The sequence below is a fragment of the Rhineura floridana genome, chromosome 1, assembly GCF_030035675.1.
Source record: "Rhineura floridana isolate rRhiFlo1 chromosome 1, rRhiFlo1.hap2, whole genome shotgun sequence".
Classification (NCBI taxonomy): domain Eukaryota; kingdom Metazoa; phylum Chordata; class Lepidosauria; order Squamata; family Rhineuridae; genus Rhineura; species Rhineura floridana.
In genome coordinates, this window is record NC_084480.1 from 299,246,982 (window position 1) to 299,270,280 (window position 23,299).

General features: G+C 43.4%; 1 protein-coding gene across 1 annotated transcript in view; it reads right to left on the reverse strand.

Annotated features, from left to right (window-relative positions):
- Window positions 1-23,299, reverse strand: part of EXT1 (exostosin glycosyltransferase 1) — a 326,984-nt gene that overhangs the window by 14,244 nt on the left and 289,441 nt on the right. The window contains exons 4-8 of the mRNA XM_061605523.1: window positions 16,902-17,021; window positions 13,292-13,424; window positions 10,221-10,339; window positions 8,489-8,584; window positions 558-647 (exon numbers count right to left, since the gene is read on the reverse strand). Coding sequence (XP_061461507.1) covers window positions 558-647; window positions 8,489-8,584; window positions 10,221-10,339; window positions 13,292-13,424; window positions 16,902-17,021 — 558 coding nt within the window. The remainder of the gene's footprint in view (window positions 1-557; window positions 648-8,488; window positions 8,585-10,220; window positions 10,340-13,291; window positions 13,425-16,901; window positions 17,022-23,299) is intronic.

Genomic DNA, 23,299 nt, shown 5'->3' on the forward strand with positions numbered 1-23,299 from the left:
TCCCAACTCATTGCAGACAATACTGAGCTAGATGATCCTATCCTCATAGAAATCAGATCATGCATACTATTTATTAGCACTCTTTGGCAGTTGTACTGGTTCCTGGATTTCTTTATGCCAGGGATGAGGAACTTGTGGGCCTCCAGATGTTGCTGGACCACAACTCCCATCATTCCTGAGCATTGGCCATGCTGGTTGGGACTGATGGGGAGTTGGAATCCATCAACATCTGAAGGGCCACAAATCCCCCATCCCTGCTTTATGGTCTTGTGTGTGAATCTTCATGCTGGGCTCACTTCCACCCTCTAGGAAAAATGCATTTATCCTTTTCACCTGCAGCAGTGCAGAGGGTGTGTTAGTGATGCTAGTCAAGATCTGAGGAATATGGTCTAACAACTAATGCCAGAAAGGGCCAAGTGTGCAATTCTGGACAATGCAATGTCCCAGGTCCATTGTTTAGCCAGCAGTTGTGGATTCCACTACATCGCAAGCACAAATAGAGAAACGCAGAGGCCAAAGGTGAGCAGCCAGAAGACTTGAACAAAAAAAGTTCTCACCTCAGTGGTTGAAAGCACCGTATCCTCATCGAGGCTTAGAACAACATCTGTGACAATGTTCTCGTAGGGCAGGAAACGACTGCTCATAACCTGTAGGATGGACAAAGAGGGTCATCGAGAAGCTCGAGACACATCCTGCCAAGGGCAGCACCCCTTTCAGACCCAAATTAGACACGTTAACTCTTTACCATCACCTTAATGGAGGAAATGAGCTTTCTGCACAGAAAGGCCTGGAAAAGATTTGAGGATGACCGGTCTGCTAAAAACCGAACATTTCTCCTGTGTTGCTTCTTGTTTCCGCTGTTATGTTATCCACTGATTTGTTTTAGCAACAGTAGCCCTACAGGGACTCCTAGGTTCGGTCACCTCCCTTCTACCCCCTTTTTGCCATGTGTGGTGCTTGGGTGCTATGGGCTCCATGAGCTGGAGGTAAGGAGGCACGGTTTCTTCCCCCACCCTGGAGGAACCATATTCCCATCTTTCCTTTTTTTTTTTTAAAGAGCAAGTTTCTAGCATTTGTAGAACCTGGGATATGAGGCAAAATGTACAGGCAACACATTTTTCATTTTTTCCCTAAGAAACTAGCCTGCTCTCCCCTTTCGGTGCTCTACTTTGTTCCCCGCACTGTAAACATTTCTGCGGATGCCCATGCTTGGGGGCTATTGCTTAATTTTGTCTTTTATAAGTGTTTGTAGCTATCTGAAAAATGAGATAGAGAGACTGGGCTGTGTTACATATATTTCCGGTGTTTCCTCAACAGAGCTCAAGGAAGTGCCTAGGGTTCCCCTTCCCACTTTTCTCCTCACAACAATCCCATGAGATAGGTTAGGAAATTGACTGGCCCCAAAGTGATCTTCATGGCTGAGCTGGGGTTTGAATCTAACCTAAGGGGGGTTGCAAGCTGACCTGAGATGGCTTGCAATAGCAGCACTGCCATATATCCAAGTATATATTTTTAAAAACTGAGAAGCAAATCCCCAAATGCACATTTGGACTTAAGGTGGGTCAGCCCCATGTCTGAAAAGGTTGAAGACTATGGGTGGCATTCAATGCTGATTCCTACTCACAGTAGACCCATTGACGTTTACAGACATGACTACCTTAGTTTCACTCATTTGAATGGGTCTACTTTGATTAGAACTTAGTTGAATACAACCCAATTAGGGTTGCCAGGTTCTTGGCCTGAGACTGATCCTGTATCTTTAGGAGAAGAGAAAGTCAGCCAAGTGCAGGTGTTCTTGCAACACTGTAATGAGAAATGGGCCTGGCAACCAAGAGGTCTTCTGTATCTTTAAAAGTTGTGCAGGGGGAAGGGAGAATTCCACCTTGTGTTTTTTCCCATTACAGAGTTGCAAGAACACCTGCACTTGGCTGACTTTCTCTTCTCCTAAAGATACAGGATCAGTCTCAGGCCAGGAACCTGGCAACCCTAAACCCAATGCATTTATTTTATTATTTGAATACCACTCTGTTGATTTAGGGCAGGGATAGGCAGCCTTCTGCCCTCCAGATGTTCTTGGGACTCCAGCTCCATCAGCCCCAGCCAGCAAGCCCAATAGTCAGGGATGACAGGAGTTGTAGTCCTGAACATCTGGAGGGAACCAGGTTGCCTACCCCTGGTTCAGATCATACATTCTTTAGTCAACAGGCATTTTGTTTTCTTTCCCCACTTGGGAATCCATTCTGGAGCACGGAGCAATGTGCCAGTGTAGAAAACGGCAGTCTCTTGACTGCAGCATTGAGATTTTCTTTGTTGTCTCTAAATGCCTCCAAGGCTAGTGCCTACACATACTTCAAAACTTGATGGGGCATTTTTGCTTCCTCGGGCCCTCCAATATATATGAAAGGGGGGAAACAAGAAAGGAAAAAGGAAGGAGAGACAATGACAGCCTCCGAGGTGAGCAATCTCTAAACATCAGCTTCCTATCTTAGCCCTGCAGCAAATCTCCCGGTACGGCTCACCTGGCCACTGTCTAGAGGCAGGAACTTACTTAGCTGCCAGCCCAGTCATGCCCTGACTTTTCCCTTGTTAAGCCTACTGGGGGAGCGGGAGACAGCAAAGGCAAGGTCCATGCATTTTTAACAGCTGCAAAGCACCTGAAAAACATTGGGGCAAAATTTTGTGCTGCTCTAGACAGCTGGCTGATGAAACACCCCGAACTATATTCCTAGCCGGTCAAAACCAAGAGTACGCTGCTTCAACTTCTTCCCAGTTAGCATTTGTATCGCTGGCTCTTCATGGAGGGATATGTGTGTGTATGTGCGTGAAAAAGAAGTCTTTGAGTTCAAATGCCCTGTGCAAAAGCTGTGGAGTCAGCACACCCACCTGGTAACAGTTTGGAAATATGCTACACAAACGTTTCGCTGCTGCAGAGGAGGAATGAGTGACAACATCAAGCTACTGTTTTTGGCCAAACTACATTGCCTTATGTGAGGACTGTTTGGAAAGAAGCGCCCAGAATTTGGATTGTTTTTCTAGCCAAGGGCCTGAAGCCTCTGCAGGCTAACAGCAGGGCTGCTCCCAAGGGTTGGCATCTTTGCCACCAGCAAGCCCCAGAGACATAACAGCATAAGAAGAACCGTGCTGAATCAGGTCTAAAGACCCATCCAGTCCAGCGTCGCGTTCTCACAGTGGCCAACCAGATGCCGGTGGGAAGTCCACAACCAGGACCTGAGTGCCACAGCACTCTCCCCGCCTTGTGATTCCCAGCAACTGATATTCAGAGGCCTTTGACAATGGAGACAGAGCCACAGACGGCCTTGTCCTCATGAATTTATCTAAAGCCATCCAAGGTAGTAGCCATCGCTACATCCAGCGGGAGCAAATTCCAAAGTTTAACTATGTGCTGTGTGAAGAAGTACTTTCTTTTGTCTGCCCTAAAACTTCTGATGTTCAACTTCACTGGATGTCCCCAAGTTGCAGTGTTATGACCGAGGGAGAAAAACAACTCCACGCTATCCACTTTCTCCACGTCGTGCGTATTTTTCACACCTCCCTCATATCCTCTCTTAGTCACCTCCTCTCTGAACTATAAGGCCTCAAGCGTTGTAACCTTTCCTCGCAGGGGAGTTTCATAAGAACATAAGAACATAAGAAGAGCCTGCTGGATCAGGCCAGTGGCCCATCTAGTCAAGCATCCTGTTCTCACAGTGGCCAACCAGGTGCCTGGGGGAAGCCTGCAAGCAGGACCCGAGTGCAAGAACACTCTCCCCTCCTGAGGCTTCCGGCAACTGGTTTTCAGAAGCATGCTGCCTCTGACTAGGGTGGCAGAGCACAGCCATCATGGCTAGTAGCCATTGATAGCCCTGTCCTCCATGAATTTGTCTAATCTTCTTTTAAAGCCATCCAAGCTGGTGGCCATTACTGCATCTTGTGGGAGCAAATTCCATAGTTTAACTATGCGCTGAGTAAAGAAGTACTTCCTTTTGTCTGTCCTGAATCTTCCAACATTCAGCTTCTTTGAATGTCCACGAGTTCTAGTATTATGAGAGAGGGAGAAGAACTTTTCTCTATCCACTTTCTCAATGCCATGCATAATTTTATACACTTCTATCATGTCTCCTCTGACCCGCCTTTTCTCTAAACTAAAAAGCCCCAAATGCTGCAACCTTTCCTCGTAAGGGAGTCGCTCCATCCCCTTGATCATTCTGGTTGCCCTCTTCTGAACCTTTTCCAACTCTCTAATATCCTTTTTGAGATGAGGCGACCAGAACTGTACACAGTATTCCAAATGCGGCCGCACCATAGATTTATACAACGGCATGATGATATCGGCTGTTTTATTTTCAATACCTTTCCTAATTAGAGTAGACCTGTGTAGGTGCCAATGGCATAATGGGAGCTGAGACCTTATGGTTATTGCCTTAGTGCTTTTGTCACAGAAGATTTTGTACCTACCTGTGGGAATTGTGCATAATTATTCATCTCATTGCAATTTGGAAACGCAAATAACAAATCTTGAAATAATTGAAATCAGAACGGCTGTTTTATTTTCAATACCTTTCCTAATTATTGCTAGCATGGAATTTGCCTTTTTCACAGCTGCCGCACACTGGGTCGACATTTTCATCGTGCTGTCCACTACAACCCCGAGGTCTCTCTCCTGGTCGGTCACTGCCAGTTCAGACCCCATGAGCGTATATGTGAAATTCAGATTTTTTGCTCCAATATGCATAATTTTACACTTCTTTATATTGAATTGCATTTGCCATTTTTCCGCCCATTCACTCAGTTTGGAGAGGTCTTTTTGGAGCTCTTCGCAATCCCTTTTTGTTTTAACAACCCTGAACAATTTAGTGTCGTCAGCAAACTTGGCCACTTCACTGCTCACTCCTAATTCTAGGTCATTAATGAACAAGTTGAAAAGTACAGGTCCCAATACCGATCCTTGAGGGACTCCACTTTCTACAGCCCTCCATTGGGAGAACTGTCCGTTTATTCCTACTCTCTGCTTTCTGCTTCTTAACCAATTCCTTATCCACAAGAGGACCTCTCCTCTTATTCCATGACTGCTAAGCTTCCTCAGAAGCCTTTGGTGAGGTACCTTGTCAAAACGCTTTTTGAAAGTCTAAGTACACTATGTCCACTGGATCACCTCTATCTATATGCTTGTTGACACTCTCAAAGAATTCTAATAGGTTACTGAGACAGGACTTTCCCTTGCAGAAGCCATGCTGGCTCTGCTTCAGCAAGGCTTGTTCTTCTATGTGCTTAGTTAATCTAGCTTTAATAATACTTTCTACCAGTTTTCCAGGGACAGAAGTTAAGCTAACTGGCCTGTAATTTCCGGGATCCCCTCTGGATTCCTTTTCGAAGATTGGTGTTACATTTGCCACTTTCCAGTCCTCAGGCACAGAGGAGGACCCGAGGGACAAGTTACATATTTTAGTTAGCAGATCAGCAATTTCACCTTTGAGTTTTTTGAGAACTCTCAGGTGGATGCCATCCGGGCCCGGTGATTTGTCAGTTTTTATATTGTCCATTAAGCTTAGAACTTCCTCTCTCGTTACCACTATTTGTCTTAGTTCCTCAGAATCCCTTCCTGCAAATGTTAGTTCAGGTTCAGGGATCTGCCCTATATCTTCCACTGTGAAGACAGATGCAAAGAATTCATTTAGCTTCTCTGCAATCTCCTTATCATTCTTTAGTATACCTTTGACTCCCTTATCATCCAAGGGTCCAATTGTCTCCCTAGATGGTCTCCTGCTTTGAATGTATTTATAGAATTTTTTGTTGTTGGTTTTTATGTTCTTAGAAATGTGCTCCTCAAATTCTTTTTTAGCATCCCTTATTGTCTTCCTGCATTTCTTTTGCCAGAGTTTGTGTTCTTTTTTATTTTCTTCATTCGGACAAGTCTTCCATTTTCTGAAGGAAGACTTTTTGCCTCTAAGAGCTTCCTTGACTTTGCTTGTTAACCATGCTGGCATCTTCTTGGCCCTGGCAGTACCTTTTCTGATCTGTGGTATGCACTCCAGTTGAGCTTCTAATATAGTGTTTTTAAGCAACTTCCAAGCAGTTTCGAGCATTTCCCAAGCCACTTGATTGGTTTGGTTTGCCCTTGGCTGAACCTCAGCTCCTTCTGGCTCCCACCCTGGAGGGAACAGCGCGAGAACTTTTCCACATCAACATCTCTAACTGAGCCGTGCAAATAAGCCCACAAACTCGCTTCCTCCCTCTTTTAGTAGCTTGCATCTCCAAGCTGGCTGTGAAGGTGATGGGACCTCCCTTCTCTATGGCCTGCATGGGAATGCAGCTTTACTAGCCCCTTCATAGGGTAGTGAAAAAAAAATCCTTCTACCAAGTGAGCTAGCAGAGAAGGGACAGAGATGTGCATTAGCCATCCTTTGCAGCCAGTATGGAAACCAAGCAGACTAGCCGAGGAGGGATGAAGGGATCCATCCTCACTCTGTTGGCCTGCTTGCTCGACCTGAATGAAACTCCATGGTTTCATAGAATCATAGAATAGTAGAGTTGGCAGGGGCCTATAAGACCATCAAGTCCAACCCCCTGCTCAATACAGGAATCTAAATCAAAGCATTCCCGACAGACGGCTGTCCAGCTGCCTCTTGAATGCCTCCAAAGTTGGAGAGCCCACCAACGCCCTAGGTAATAGGTTGCATTGTCGTATGGCTCTAACAGTTAGGAAGTTTTTCCTGATGTTCAGCTGAAATCTAGGTAAGTTTTTAGGTAAGTTTCTCTGACTACGTTGGACCTTGGGTGGATTCACTTGTAAGCCACTTTGGGAGCAAGTCTTGGGTGAAAGGCAGAATATAAATATAAATGTCACTCACAACACTGGCAACAAATGGGAAGGGCCGTAGCTCAGTGGAAGACCAGAAGGTCCCAGGTTCAATCCCCGGCATTTCCAGGTAGAGGTGGGAGGGACACCTGTCCAAAACCTTGGAGAGCCGCTGCTAGTCAGTGTAGACATTACTGAGCTAGATGGACCAATAGTCTGACTCAGTATAAGGCAGCTTCCTTTGAATGTTGGAGGAATGTCTTTTGTAGAAACATTCTTCCCATACGTACTTTCCCATGCCATAAAATAATCAACAGAGAGCCTTCTCTGAGTGGCCCCTCATTCTGGAATATGGAAGGTGGTCATTAGGGACAGGGTCTTTTTTGGGGGGGGGGTCTCCCTGGTTGTGGAGCACCCTCCCTAGAAAGGTCCACCTGCCACCCATATTAATATCCCAGGAGCACCTTCCCAACCATTTTAATATTTTTTACCAACTTTTAACATCATTTTTAAAAATTGTCTCTGCAGTTTGATGGTGGTGGCTTGGTTTCTTAACTTTTAGAGTTTTTTTTTCTCATGTGCAAAATGAGTTATTGTATTGGCTTTTTGTTATTCTTTATTGCTTCATGCTGGTTTGGCTTTTACTGTGATCTTTGTATTATTGTTATCATAGGATCATAGAATAGCAGAGTTAAAGGGGCCTACAAGACCACTGAGTCCTACCCCCTGCTCAATGCAGGAGTCCAACTTAAGGCACACCCAACAGCTGTCTCTTGAACGCCTCCAGGGTTGGAGAGCCCACCACCTCCCTAGGTCATTTGTTCCATTGTTGATCTGCTCTAACAGTTAGGAAGATTTTCCTGATATTCAGCCAAAATCTGGCTTCCTGTATATTTTAAGGTTTTTCCTTTTTAAAAAAAAATAAAATATACGGTGTAATCATTTACAGAATCTATATTATTTTATATGACATTAACACTGAGATGTAAAGCCCCAAACAAGTTGGGCCCCAAATGTCTGAAGGAAGGCTTCCACCCACACCGACCTGCCTGGGTGTTAAGATCAGCGGATGGTAGAGTAGTTGGGAATGCTTTTATTTACTGTGATTGCAATGTGTGTAGGATGTTGGTTTCTACTGTTGTTTTTATTCTGGCTTTGAGGCCTGGGTTGTAAGATGCCTTGAGCTTTCAGAAAGGTGGGGCAAAAAATGGTATAAATCTGCGTAACTCAACCAGGTGCCCTGTGGATATTTTGCACTACAACCCCCATCAGCCCCAGCCAGCACAGCAACAGCCGGGGATGCTTGGAGTTGCAGTCCAAAATGTCTGGAGGACATCAGGTTGGGAAAGGCTGGCTCAAATCAATCAATCAATCATCCCTGAAGCCAGGAACAAAACTGAATACATTTTAAAATGGATTTGCATTTGCAGGAGAGTCGTAGCTGAGTGGTAGAGCAGGTGCATTGCATGCAGAAGGTCCCAGGTTCAATCCCGGGCATCTTCAGGTGGGGATGGGACAGACCCCATCTGAAAACTCTGGAGAGCTGCTGGCAGTCAGTGTGGACAATACTGAGCTAGATGGACCAACTTGATGGACTTGGTGTAAGGCAGCTTTCCTATGTAACAAGTGAAAGCATCACCATCATCCCTGTTATTTAATCCTCATCCCAGATATCCTGGGATAGTCACCTACCTTGCTCTCTCCTTCAATGACAATGACAGGCACAGCAGTGGCAGGCCAACGGTGCTTGGCAGGAAGGGGCTTATCACAATTCCATAAGACAATGATCTGAAAAGGAAATTGACCCTCATTGTTAGTAAAATCCCTATATAGCCCAAATACGAGGCTCAAGCTTCCAGTTTAATTACTCCACAGTTCAATCCAGTAGATCAAGAAAATACAATTCCTATCTAGGAGGAAAGGCACATAACTCGCTTTTCTGCCCTGACAATGAGAAAAAACATCTCCTTTGACAGATGCCATCCAAACTACAATTTGTGCAACATCTGGAAGGATCTTGAGACCTTACTTTGGCAGAAGCAAAAGGCCAAAGTGCTCACAGCTTTATATAAAGAGCAGGCTCTTCTTGTCTCAACCCTCCTAGTATTATACATTGGGCTGTGCAGCTTCTACAGTTTTGTGTGAGCACAGAATGTGGTTCAGGTTGCAGAATCCAGCTTCCTGACGACATCAGCTTTCAGGGTAGTGTTTGTATTCTGTGATTCCATGGAAGACAGAAATAGTAGAGAATGTGTGGAAGCTAGACCCAGCTTTCTACGACTCTTTGTATTTCCTTTTTTTAAAATGCAAGTTTCTAGCCCTTAAGACTGGAAAGTTAAGCTTGGAAGTATGTGGGGAAGTCCTGTTGAAATCTCAGTAAACAGAAAGGTCGCTGAGGATGATTTGTTATGGGTGGGTTTCAGTACCTTTCACAGCAAAAACAGAGTAGACAACATGATAGAATTATTCAAAGGAAGAGAAAATACGCAAATTTGCATAGTTTAAACAGGTAATAGAATTCAGCTTCTCTTGAAACAGGATTACCTGGATGTAGAATTCCAAGTTTTATTATTTTAAAGCAGGGGTGGGGAACCTACGGCCCTCCCATCAGCCCCATTCAATTATCAGTGATTATGGGAGCTGTAGTCCTGCATTATCTAGAGAGCCACAGGTTACCTGTTACATATCTTTGTATTAAAGAACAAAGGGCTCCCAGAATGATAATATGTGCCTTATGTGGCAATAAAATAAAATAAATCCTCTGGAAGTAGAAAAGGATGAAATTGAACTGCTATCCTCTGAGGAAGATAAAAGTCTTGTTGCAACACACTGTTGGTCATAATCCTCCCACAAGACCTCCTGCACAACCATTTTGCACTGGACCAATATTTACTGGATGACATCTTCTGGTAAGTGTGGAGGGGCAGTAACTCAGTGATAGAGCACATGCTTTGCATTCAGAAAGTCCCAGGTTCGATCCCTGGCATCTCGAGACAGGATCTCAGGTGACAGATGATGGGAAAGGCTCCTCCCGGAGACCCTAGAAAGCCACTGCTAGCCAGATCAGCCCTTCAAATGTTGTTGGACTACAACTCTCATCATCCTTGACAGTTGGCGTTGCTGGCTGGCGCTGACATGAACTGCAGTCCAACAACCTCTGGAGGGCGCCAGGTTGAGGAAGGCTGGGCTTGATGGACTAGTGGTCTGTCCCAGTAGAAGGCAGCTCCCTCTGTCCATGTGTAATAAAGGCTATCCGCATCTGTTTACATTCTGGTGCATTTGCTGAATCCCTGTATCAGAAAGCTCACCAACATTTATCAACATTAAATGAGCAGCACGTCAAAGCGGATTCTTGTTCGTGGCGATCGTGATGAGAGACATGGTTCATTGGTCAACTGTCTAGAGGCCAAGTATAATTTCTCACCTGGGCACAGTACTGGGATTTGGCTACAGCAACCAGGAGTTTCAGCACAGGTTGAGACTGAGAAACTAAAGGAGTAACTGCATGGATAACAGCAGTGAATTTGGATGGGGGCTTGACACCTAGAAAGGAAAGCAACAGTAAAATAAACAAACAGACGTCCAAATAGAGGGAAACAAATCAGCCTGTGCAGGAAATAATTGCTGGCATCTAGAATAAAAATATTTTAGCTAACTTCCTCACAGCATGTGGAAGCTTGAGCCCTCCAGAGCTATTTGCTCCACTTTCTGCCCTGGACTTCATTTCAGCTTCTGGCACACATGGTGGGATCAAAGTGTGTAGGCCAGCCTTCCCCAACCTGGTGCCCTCCAGCTTCCCCAGTCTGGTGTTGATGGCTGTGCTGGCTGGGCCTGATTTGGGTTGTAGGCCAAAATATCTGGGGAGCACCAGACTGGGGAGAGCTGGTGTAGGGTGACCAGCTGGAGAGAGGCCTGCGAGGGACAGTCTCGCTTCATGAGCAGGAGGATGGCCATAGCTCACCAGTGGAGCTCATGCTTTGCACACAGGAGGCTCCACACTCAATCTCTGGCACAGCCAGTTAAAGGGATCAGGTGATAGGAATGCTGTCCTCTTGAGATTTTTTGAAGCCGCTGCCAATTGCCCAAGAGAGCAAACAAGAACACTAAAAACATCTTTAAAAGATCTTTAAAAACCTTTTTTTTAAAAAAATAAATCTTTAAAACAAAAAGATCTTTAAAAAAATGTGCAGACTGGGATAAGGTCTCTACTTATAAGGCTTGTTGAAAGAGGAAGGTCTTCAATAGGTGCCATAAAGATGGTGCCTGCCTGATATTTTTAAGGGGAGGGAATTCCAAAGGGTGGAACACTAAAGGCCTGTTTCCTATGTTGTGTGGAATGCCCCTCCTGATGAGATGGTACCTGCAGAACGCCCTCACCTGCAGAGCACAATGATCAACTGGATATATAAGGGGTAAGATGGTCTTTCAAGTATCCTGGTCCCAAGCTGTACAGAGCTTTGTACATCCAAACCAGCACTTTGAACTTAGCCTGGTAGCTAACGGGTAGCCAGTGAATCAGGAATCCAACTTGGTAGAAAGCAGCTTTATATGCTGACATGGACTTTTTAGTGGAAAAAGACCATTTTAGTAGAAATGTAGAAATGGTCCACAGTATGGCGACCCCGTGCACATTCAGCTTCATTGCCATTGGAGGAGATGCATGAACATGGAAGGGCTGCAGCTGCCCCCCTCCAACTGCTGGCTGTGTGCCTGGACAAGCTCTTTTGCATAGCCCTTCTATGAACTCAGGAACTGCTACTCAGGCCCATTATTGCAGTTACATTGCAAGCCAAGTCCTTAGTAGTAGTCTTGATTCCATACACTTTGAAGGCTAGAAAGCCTCTCCTCTACACGCATCTAGTGCTACATGTGAGGCAGGTGCGCAACATGGAGGATTTGCATGGAGGATTTCCCATATATGATTGTGCCAACAGAGCTTGCCTGCAGCATCCACCTCGCATGACCTGTGTGTGGGCAGCTATGGCGTGTGACCCAACCTCTCCACCACTCTAAGAATCAGTCTGGCAAGAACAGAAAATGGACCATAGTAAATGTCATTGATGCTTTCACCCCTTCTCTCTGATTTGTTTTCCTTGAAATCTGAATTCTGCTCCAACTATATCTAACGGTCTGTCTCTGTGAGTGGAGGGTTCTGGTGCTATTCAGAGATACTAAGAGAAATCACAACCCTATGGTGAAATGAGGTAAGGCCAAGAGGTGGACAAACCACGGCTCCATTATATGAGTAAATACCAGCTGATGCCACTATAGGGAGAAGTGATCATATCTTTATTAATAAATAATAATATCTGCAGTCCGCAACACTCCTCCTGTACAATGGATGATGCTTTTTTGTGGGCCAATTGGCCAAACAATAGAACCCAAGTATCAATACTAGTCACATGATAACCTGATACAGAGATAACCCTGGCTCATAAGAACAGAAGAAGAGCCTGCTTGATCAGGCCAGTGGCCCATCTAGTCCAGCAACCTGTTTTCACAGTGGGCAAACACATGCCCATGAGAAGCCCGCAAGCAGGACCTGAATGCAAGATCGCTCTCCCCTCCTGCAGCTTCCGGCAACTGGTTTTCAGAAGCATACTGCCTCTGACTAGGGTGGCAAAGCACAGCCATCATGCCTAGTAGCCACTGATAGCCTCATCCTCCATGAAATTGTCTAATCTTTTAAAGGCTCCTTGCAAATATGGTAGGCAAATCATGAAAAGAGGCTCCCTTCCTTCCTCTGCTCTCTGGTTCGATCCCCACCCCCCACTACTGTACTCATGGTTTTGCAATACATATGCGCTTACAGAAACTATAATTTAAAGCACATCCAATCCTCTCATCCTAATGGGTTTGCAGAAACACTTCAAAACCTTACTTCCTATCTCTAAGTTGATGAGCGAAATAACAATTTGCAGCACTGCACCTGTAACTAGGAGAATTCAAGAGAGATCTTTAAGGGTGAACTCCCTCTGCTTGAGTAAACTGGCCTTGAAGCTGGGCCCAACTCCAAGTGGGTCTCGCGCTCCATCTTCACTATGCCCCCCCGTTTGTTATCCCACAGGCCCCTCCTGTTTGGAAGGAAGACCCCCTCCCAGCCATCTGTTACCCCATCCCTCTTTCCCAAGGTAAGGATGTTTTTTGAGCTTGGGGGAGGAGAAGAGAGGCCAGTGAGGGAATGCGGCAGCTAATATTGTGCATTTGGGATGCTCCATCTGAAAGTTCAAACATCCCTTTAAGGTTTTTGAAGTGCTTGACTGCAACACATGTAAAACCCAGTTTAAGGGGAAGCTAACAGGGGCTTACCCAATGGTAAGAGAATACTGAGAAGGGAAAGAACGTGTGCCTGGGGGTCAGGGGAGGTCACTGTAGAAAGAGGCACAAGGAGGGAGTACTGCAAGGCTGGTTTCTGCTTGGCACATGCTGGCTTTGCACTGGGGCCATTGATGACACGCCACTGTAGGAATGAGATGCGGCCTCAGAATCACTTACCTAGATTAGCATAATAGTAAGGAAAATCTCCCAGATATGATGAATACTGTGGCAGTACAAATAAACCTCCGGGGTGTTTATTCCATATTAAGCTGTTACGTGATATGTGCTTAAATATTCTGTCTTGAATAATCTGTAAAAATAAAAAAAGGAAAAAGAAATAAAACAACTGTTGAGAAGGTCCGTATGACAAAAGGGAGAGGTTGTAGTGTCTGCTGAAGGCAGCAATCATGGCACCTTTTGTAAAAGCCAGCAAGAGACCAATTGTTTAGCATTCCTGTTTAATCTTTCCTCTCAAGCAGCCCAGACAATGCTGGACCTATGCACATTCTTGTGGGTTAGAAGCCTCACATAACTGTATTCAAACTACCTCATTAGTCGCTGCAGACACTGTGGCAACCTAGCAACTTATTCGATGCTGGAATCTAAAGTCAAAATATTTTTACTCTTTAAAATGGCATGTCAGTTGCGAGGCTGATGAATCCATGCTCCAATTTTGCCATCAATGTCTTGCATAAAATAGTTAGTGGTAGATTTAGATAGGATGGTATCTTTCTGGAATAACGATGACTTTCACCTTCACCTCCCTCTCCTTCTCCCCCACCCGCAAATAGACAAACAGTCTTTAGTGCCAGAAATACAAATTGCAAGGAACAAAAAGTAACAATAGCCTTTGGTCCAAGGAAAATGAAAGGCGCAACCACATTTAATTGAATGCTGTCATTCTTTGCAAGTATGGAAGAAAGCAAAGAATTTCGTATGTGCACAAAATTCAGGACCCTCGTCTTCCATTTTATGAAGGCAAGGTTCTAGCCCTTACAGCAGCCTTCCACAACCTTGGGTCTCCCCCCAGATGTCTGCAGTCAGGACGGCTATGATGCCCCCAGCCACCTATCCTTGCCTCCCTGCAGCAGATGAGGAGGATGTCTGTCTCTGTATACTGTAGAATTTACCCTCTACACATGTGCAGTAACCATACAGTACTTCCCAAACTTGTTGTGCAATACTTTCAGTCACAGCCTGGGCACTCCACAGTATCCCAACCTTATCCCCCAAACCCACTGTGGTTATACTTATTGCTAGGTTGCATGAGGCAAACCTTTCCTTCAAAGGATTACTCTTTTGGTATAAGTGTAGAAACACACTCACTGTTCCGCCAGCTCCAGTGCATCTCAGCCTCTCTGCTGAAAACGGGGGCACATGACGCTAGTCAAACCTTGCCCCTTTTTACTGTAAAACCTGGTGGGAGCAGCTTCAAAGAGGTTTCTCAAATGATCAGCAGATCAACCCGTTCCCCCTCCAGGTGTGGCTCATGGAAACACTTTGGTCTGGCTAGTATGTTCACAGCCTAAAGCTGACACCAGTTTCAGAATGAAATATTTACCAAGAGAGTCCGAAGACTGTGTGTATTAGATTTAATACCATTTGTTATTATGCCACTTACTAACTGATAATTATATGGTAGACGGTAACCAAGCTCAGGCACGAGTGTGGAACAAGATAAACAAAATGATACCTTATTATTTACATATGTGTATTTTAAAACATTAAAGATAGTATTAAGATCTGTACATAATACATCACTACCCTACCTTATCTAAAGAAATCTCTCTACGTTTATTAGATTTATACCCCGCGCTTCCTCCCAGTAGGAATCCAATAGCATCTGTAGGTTCACAGGTTCCTCGCTCGTAGTGGAGACAAGGCTGAGGAAGCTGGGCCAATGATCTGAGTTGCTGAACAGCAGCTTTTCCCTTTCCAGTGTCTATCATTCCTGCTGTCACCTGCTCAAAAGAACCAGGCAACAAACCACAGCAGAAATACTAAGTTTAGCTGGCCTGTGACAGTGCAGAAAGGACACTTCACCAGTAAAACTACACAGATCCTACTCAATGCCATTTCTATTCTTGAGATTCAGGAATGACTTCCCCCTCCATGCACACATACACCTCTCCACCGCACAGCCCAGTTTTGAAACAGGCCTCTGGGGTCTTTGTTTATATGAGCTTCTGCTCCAGGTCAGGCTGGCGACTCTTACAGATCCCGTTATTTGATGGGCCGAGGTCCTGACCTAAAGAGCTTTACCAAATTTAACAGATGGCTATTTCTAGTCATGAAAAGCTGGAGCAGAGGGGGGGAGACTGTAAGAAAGGATACGAGAAAGGACAAAAAGGGAACAAGTTTTCAACTCCTCCATTAACAATAAAAAAGAACAAAAGGAAAATTGCTGCACACGCGTTGCTAAGCCAGCCATGAAAGTATGCACTCCTCACTTCTTTTCTCAAGCTAGTGCTAAACATCATTCAGTTAGATGTGCAGTGATGCCACCCATGGTTCCCTCGTATACCAAATTTCAAAACATGGTTCGATGTGTGTTTGCAAATCATAGATGATTAGGGAATCTGATCAGCATTAGCCATGGTCAGTGTTGGTGCATATATAATTGAGCCATGGATAAAGCTGCAAAGCAGAGGGATGGAATCCAGAGCAGAGAGACGCTTGGAAAATGCATCCCCAAGGTTAGATCCTGATTTGTGTACCATGGATTGTGGGAGCCAGTCTTATGTCTGAAATCCGTATCTGTCAAACATAATGCTAAACCATGGTTTAGTGTTATGATCACGGGCAGCCTTGATCGCCTGCACACATTCCCTCCTTGTTGTGTGAGTACAGACCAAAAGCTTCCATTACTAGATTACAGCAACCCATAATTTGTCATTATATTTGATCCTGTCAAACCCATAGTTGGCCTAGAAAACCAGGATCCTAAATCATGGTTTGATGCAGGTTTGATGCAGGTTTGCCGCAAACCATAGTTAGCTGGGTTTGGATGAAACAGCAAACTACGGTTAGCAGCAAACTAGGATAAAAACCTTGTAATCTCCATCCCTCAGGTGTAGAGTTAGAGAAGGAGTAAGTGCGCTGGTTTGAAATTGCTTGTGTTTGTAACACTAAATCATGGCTTAGCATTACAGTTTAACAGTCCCAGAGAGAAGAAAATGTGTGGATGTGAGGGATTGTGAGCTCTACAAAAATGCTTTCTAACATATGGCACACTCATTCCATTTCCCAGCAGAGAAGTTTTCTGTCATCTTTCTCTTGAATCTGAAATAGCTCCTGACCTATATGTCCAGTGGTTCCTCCCCACACGCTGTCGCCCCCCCCTGACCAGTCAAAGGCCATCAAAATGCTTTGGGACAGAAATCCAGAAAAAGAGAGGGCTTTACAATATTGCTGCTTCAGAAAAGCTATTTCTCCAGAAAGATTCCCTAAAAGACCTCATTTACCAGGCATGACAAGAATACTGATTTATCAACCGTAAAGCCCCTAAGAACCCACGAGTCTGCAAGAGGCAACTTTTCCCTGCAAGCAGGATGGCTTCCCATTTGTCATAGTGTCATTTCTTCTTACACCAGTCCCAGTAACAAAGAACATACTTCCTCAGGGGGGCAAAGTTATAAAGAGGATGACGGTCTTCCTTCTGCCCCACTCCCCCCCCACAGTCCCCTTTCCAAGCAACACGCCATGCACCCCCAAGCACCAAGGTCAGACAAAGCCTGAGCGATGTGACCGCCAATGCCTCAGCTAATATCTGAGAACGGTTACTCACCTCTAGTGTGGTCAATACAATCTTCTCAACCGAAGAAAAATAAGCCTCCCACAAGAACTGTGTCTGCTGTCTAAGTGCTAGGATTTTATCCTGATGGATAGACCTGATTGTGGAAGGGATCTGTAATACAATGTTGAAACAAATCAGACAGCGAAGAAACATTGCAACCCGAGAACATTAAGGCACTACTGGGGGCCTTTCCAGAGGATCCGTTTATAGCACCATCAGTTTAGTTTTTATAGATCAGCGAACAGTGCATTTGGCTCTCATTTGAAGAACGCCATCCACACCGTCAGACAACAGCAGCAGCAGTGATAGCAGTAATTGGAAATTGAATGATACAGGCTGTTCGTTAATGCTGCTGACTCTTTATCCCACTTCCTACCTGACGGGCTGTGCTTTCCACACTTTCTGGAGGATTTCCTAAATCAGAGCCTTTTCCAGGACAAGATAAATGTGCAATCTAGTCCTCTTGGGGTGGGCACATCCACAATGCCTCTTTTGCCATGCTAACACTGAGCTGCCACCTTGGGGTTACCCTTTCCCTTTAAGATGGTTGCACGAATTGGCCATCGGCGGACTGTTGCTATGTTCTTACTCTGGGATTCTGTTGCCTTCTTTTGCTCTGTAATATTTCAAAGTCAGAAGGATTCTGCTGCTTTCCCACTCTTTTCTCTCGATAGCTGAAATATTCGGAGCTGGCCTGACTACACAAACAACCTATGAGATGGTGGAAATGCCACTATTTTTAACAACACCAATAAAGGAACACACGACCTGAGAAGTGAAACTGGATTCCCTTTGTAACATTACAGAGGCACAACACTGGAGCGCAATTCTCATTTTGGGAATCAGCAGTGGTGGGAAGGTGGGATACAAGCGTTTTAAACAAACAAACCTTGGATGGTGTTGTGCAACTTTTTTGAAGCGATAGAAAAATCTTTGGTTGGGGTGGCCTTACAAAGCATTGACTTTTTAACCTTTGATTTTGCAAATGTCCATATAAGACTTACATCTATATCTATCTATAAATCTGCAGACTGGTTTCATTTTTTTTAAATTCTCAATAAATAACAGGAATACCACAACCTAAAGGATCCAATTTGTGGTTACGTTTTTCCAGACCAGCTGATGTACCAATTAATTCTGCACATTTGTCTTCATTGTTTTATCAGTTTTTATACCTGTAGCAGGCCCACATTATAATGGCTACACACTTTGCCAGTAATGGAGGTGTGGCAAATATATCCACTTTTGCACCCATTTTGGCTGGTTCCAGAGATGCTGGACCAGGCTCCATAGCTGATTGTCTTTACCCCAGTGCAGCTCAATTAAACTCATTATACTGGGAACAGAAGGCGTCTTCTTTTTTTGTGATGTCCATTGGAGACAGACCAGCTTTGCAAACCAGACTGGTACATCACTACTCCCCATTCTTTATCTTGAACCACTACACCTGTGTCTCCTGTTATTAAAAGAAAATCCTGAATTTTCCATACTCAATCAATCCACATTTACAGATTATAAACTATGTTCACAGTGAATGCTTCTTTTTAACATTGATACATTTACTATGCCCAGAGGTGCATCAGACACATTCTCTTATTATTATAATCTAGGTTTTGATAATAAAATAGTAATTGTTTGTATATGATGTAGTTCTGTTAGATGTGGCTAAAATTATTTCGCCTTGATGATAGTAGATTAAGTTTAATAACAATTGTGGCAAAAGTTGCAACATATGCTACCTTGACATATAACATATATTTTGTGGAATGTAGTTTTGCTTTTCTTTAATAATTGAGAAAGTTAGCCATTAAATTTAGGAATGCATCATAAATTTATTTTCTTCAAAGGAAAAAAATAGTATAAATATCCCTTCCTTTGAGCACCTGTTTCTCTTCTTCTTGAGAGACCTCTATCACATTTGCTTGAATCCTACATAGTTGTGTTGATTCAGGTAATTAGATTTAATAGGGTTTCTCAGCTCTGCATCAATATTTTAGAATTTTAATATTAGGAATTGTATAATGCTTCTATCTCATTGACTAATTTCATTTATTTTCTCTTTTGTAATGTTTGATTAAGTTCTGTTAAGTAAAGGAAATGTATTTACCAAATGTATATGCCTAAGAGTCATCCTGAGTTGATAAGAATAGGATTGTGTACTTACTCTCTGATCTGTCAGGGAACTATATGTGTACCTATGTGGTACTTTTTTTAGCCAACGGGGGCCTCATATTGACAGGCAATATATGAACTAGTCCTATGTTCTTCATTCCGAGTTCCCTATGACCACCCTTAGGGCAGGTGGTCAGACTAAATAAGGGGCTGCCAAGGTGATGCCCTCCAGATGTTGTCGGACTCCAGCTCCCATGAGCCCCAGCCACTGTGGCCAATGGTCAAGTATGATGGGAACTGTAATCCAGCAGTATCTGGAGGGTACCACATTAGCTACCCCTGGGCTAGATCAGGGGTGGTCAAAAACTAGACCACAGTCTTCCTGTGAGCCACTGACTAATTTCCAGGGGACCACCTAGTGCCTGCCAGTTCCAGAATTCTTGCAAAGAATGCTAGACTAGCTAGATTTTGGGCTATATCCAGCCAGGCATTAATCAAGTTCTTAAACAAGAATGCCTACTCAGGACCACTTAACACAGAGGAGTTGTGCCTTAATAGCTTCCCAAGTGAGCATTCTTGCTTTGCAAATTTTATACTTAATGGTGGACCACGAGGATTCAAGTTTCATTTTTTTTTACAATAATTTTTATTCAAATTTTCATAAAACATACAAAACAAAATCATAAAACATTCAAAGACAAAAAACAAAACAAAAATGATTAAACAAAAAAAATAAAAAAATGATGACTTCCCATTTGTCGCAGATCAAATCAGTTATAGGTCTACAATATATAACAATCCTGTTTCTTAAATTATATTATAAAATCACTTTCCTCCAGTAGTTATCTTAATTAATCATCAAATCTCATAAACATTACTTTATTCTGAGGATTCAAGTTTCAAAAACAAAGAAAAAAAATAGACCGTGAAAGATTTGAGGTTTGACCACCTCTAGGAACATGCACATGAGTAAACACAGCAAACAGGAGAAAAATAAATGCTTCCAGATACTTTTGTATTCTTCACTTTCTGCTGTTTATTTAGATAAGCTTATTGGAAGGGGGTACAAAAATAAATCCTTCCCTTTGTTTGATGAGTGTGTTTATTTCAGCATAGTATTTTCTCATTAGACTGCTGCATTCCCTCTAAGCCTTTCAAATATTCATATATTTTTTCACATATTCTTTCTGGCCTAATTATGCACAAGGCAGCTACCTATGTTTGCTTTTGATTTGTGCTGTTTTGCATGTTCCGCTTAGATATTAGATTACACCCAGCAAATGCCTTTTTACTCACACTCGCTTTTTCACATGCCGGGGGGGGGGAATCCATTCCCCCCCCAAATATTCTTAATTAGAATACATCTGTTCTCTGCATAGCCTAAGAGAGTTCTTGGGAAGGGGAAAAACCAAAATAGCTTGGTGGCAAAAATCTCCTTATGCCAAACATGGATTTAATATATACTTTGAATGAAGTTCAACAAGAAGCAGCCTAGTTTGAAGTGTCAAATTTTCCTGATATTGTTTCAGCAATATATAAACCCACAATGAATGTCAAGAGGTGAAACCAAAGGTCCCAGGACTACTAAAGATAGAATAACTAATAGAGCTGGGGAACCTTTGGCCCTCCAGATGCTGTTGTACTACAACTCCTACTATCGCTGACCATTGGCCGTACTAGCTGAGGCTGATGGGAGTTGGAGTTCAACAACATCTGGAGGGCAACAGGTTCTCCATTCTGTATTGTTGAAGATATGGGCAGAAGGAGGAAAATAGCCAGATGCAGCCCATCCAGATATACAGAAGTATAAAGGCAACTGGATCTTCCAAATACATGCACTAGTGAAAATTCCATTCAACTGAATGAGTCCACCGCCAACATCTTGGAAGCAACAAAGGCATTATTTCCAAAGTAGGGAAGGGGAATGTGTGGTCCTCCAGATGTTCCTGGACTACAATTCCCATCATCACTGACTACTGACCAAGCTGGCTGGGGCTGATGGGAGTTGGAATCCAACAACATCTGGAGGGGCACATGTTCCCCATCCCTTTGTTGAAGACATGGTCAGAAGGGAGCAAGCCAGGTATGTCTATGTCATGATGATCATAGCTCCATCTGCTTGGAATGTGAAGCTCCAGACAGGCCAAGGTGCCAAGAGTGTGTGTACATGTGTGTGTGTGTATGAGAGAGAGGGAAAGAGAGAGTGTATCAGGTCATGGTTCTGTATGGACTAGCCTTGCCCCATGGCCCCATGCCTGCCATCTGCATGTTTGACGAGCATGTGAATGGGGTCTACACAAATGCTCACAGAACATTCAGATAGCAGGAGCAATGGGTGCTGGGTGGGGCTAGCCTACATCATTTTGCAACATGTGCCTCTGTGTCATCAGAACCTCCCAACAGTCAGAAGTGCTTCATAAGAGTCTGCTGTTTGCAAAAGGCAGGCAATGGGCCGCATCAGACCTGTTGTTTGTCTCATTTGCATTGATTGTTGTTTTTAATTGTTTGTAAACTGCCTTCAAATCATTGATGAAATGTGATATATAAATGTTATTATACACTTTCAAAACTTAAGTAAGCTTTCACCTGCAAGTTGGATTCAGGCCTGGAAACCAGAATTCAATTCCCATATTAGTCAATGGACGAGCCTTGGCTAAGTAACTGTTCAGAGCTAGTGTAGTGATGATTAGAGTGTCACAACTAGGGCTGCTGAGGCCTAGGTTCAAATCCCCAACATAGCTATGAAGCTTGCTGGGTACTCTTAGGCCAATCCCTATCTTTTAGCCTAACTTATCTCATAGATTTGTTGTACAATTGGGAGGGGGAAGAAACATGCATGGCATCTTGAGGTCTTGGGAGGAAGGGTGTGATAAAATGTTACTTTAAAAAAATCGAACCATGTTATTAGTGTAATGGGAACAACATTGCCCTCACCCATCAAATTGTTATAATGTAATAATGTTCATGCATGCTAACCATTTCCACAACCCTTCAATTAATTATCCCAACTAGTGCAATTATTAATACAGTATGCAGCAGGTACATTTTTTCATACAATAACAGAATATTATTTTAAAATTGATCAGTTACCTTTCCAAAGACCCTCTTCCTAAAGCAGATCACAACACAGAATCTAATAACAAACCTAACTGTGCAATAAGAAGTAAGTAACGTGTTCAATGAGATTTATACTCTCTAATAAGCATGTTTAAAATTGCAGACCAAATTCCTCACACACACACGCACAAAAAATCAGCATGTTGAATTGTTATGGTAGCCCTGTTGATGGCAAAAAAAAAAAAAAATAGGGCAAAAATATGGCTAATATAGATAGAATGTTTAGTGGCCTTATGGATTTCTTTATGGATTTTTGTAACATTTAAGTGTATGCAGTTTTACTTGCTGGGCAGCTATTTTTGCCGTTTAAATTTTCATTGACTGCAGTAAGTTACTTTTGTCCAAGCCTTTTCAGCTGAATCTTTTGATATAAACCTGTGTGTGAAACAAAGAACCATCAAATCCATCAGACAGAGTCAGCCATTTATATTTGCCAAACTGGGGGTAGGGAACAGCTTATTTGCTAAAATATATTTTTGTGAGTTGGTTCACTTGTAATAGATGGAAACTGAAACCAAATTTCCCATTTTTAACTTTATTTGGCTGTTTGCTATTAATCTTCTTGGCCTAGGTTGGGTGTGGGAAACGATGGATCTATGCTGATCTGCCACAAATACAGGAGAGTTATTAGAAAGGGATGACGTTTTAATATCAGGTCATTTGTGGAATAATGGGAAAGAGAAGGTAGGGAGGGGGAAAGACTTTTCTAAAGAAACAGAAGGCAGAGAGAGAGAGAGAGAGAGACTGACTTAAGCTTCCCTGTAGTGGGAGCGGTGTAAGGATGAAGAGAATATGTAAATAAAAACATCCAAGCTAATCTAAAATGGGAAATGAGAAACTGTAACACAACAAAAACATTTCCCAGAGCAGACATTCTGGCTCAACGCCAGCTCTTTAAAAATCACTGTTAATAATGGTGTAGTAGCTACTCTGGTAAGGAAGCAGCTGTTAAGAGAATCAACTCTGCATTACAAGAAAAGGACAAAGATTGTGAACATTAATGTACCTGTGTGTGCATGTGCGTGTGCGTGCATGCATGTGCGGGGAGATCTGAAATCCTGTACAACTTCTTTCTCCCTTTGTCTTCTGCAACCAGCAAACTTCAGTTCTGCAACTAGAACATGCAGATTTTCAAAAACGCACATGACTTAAACATTTTG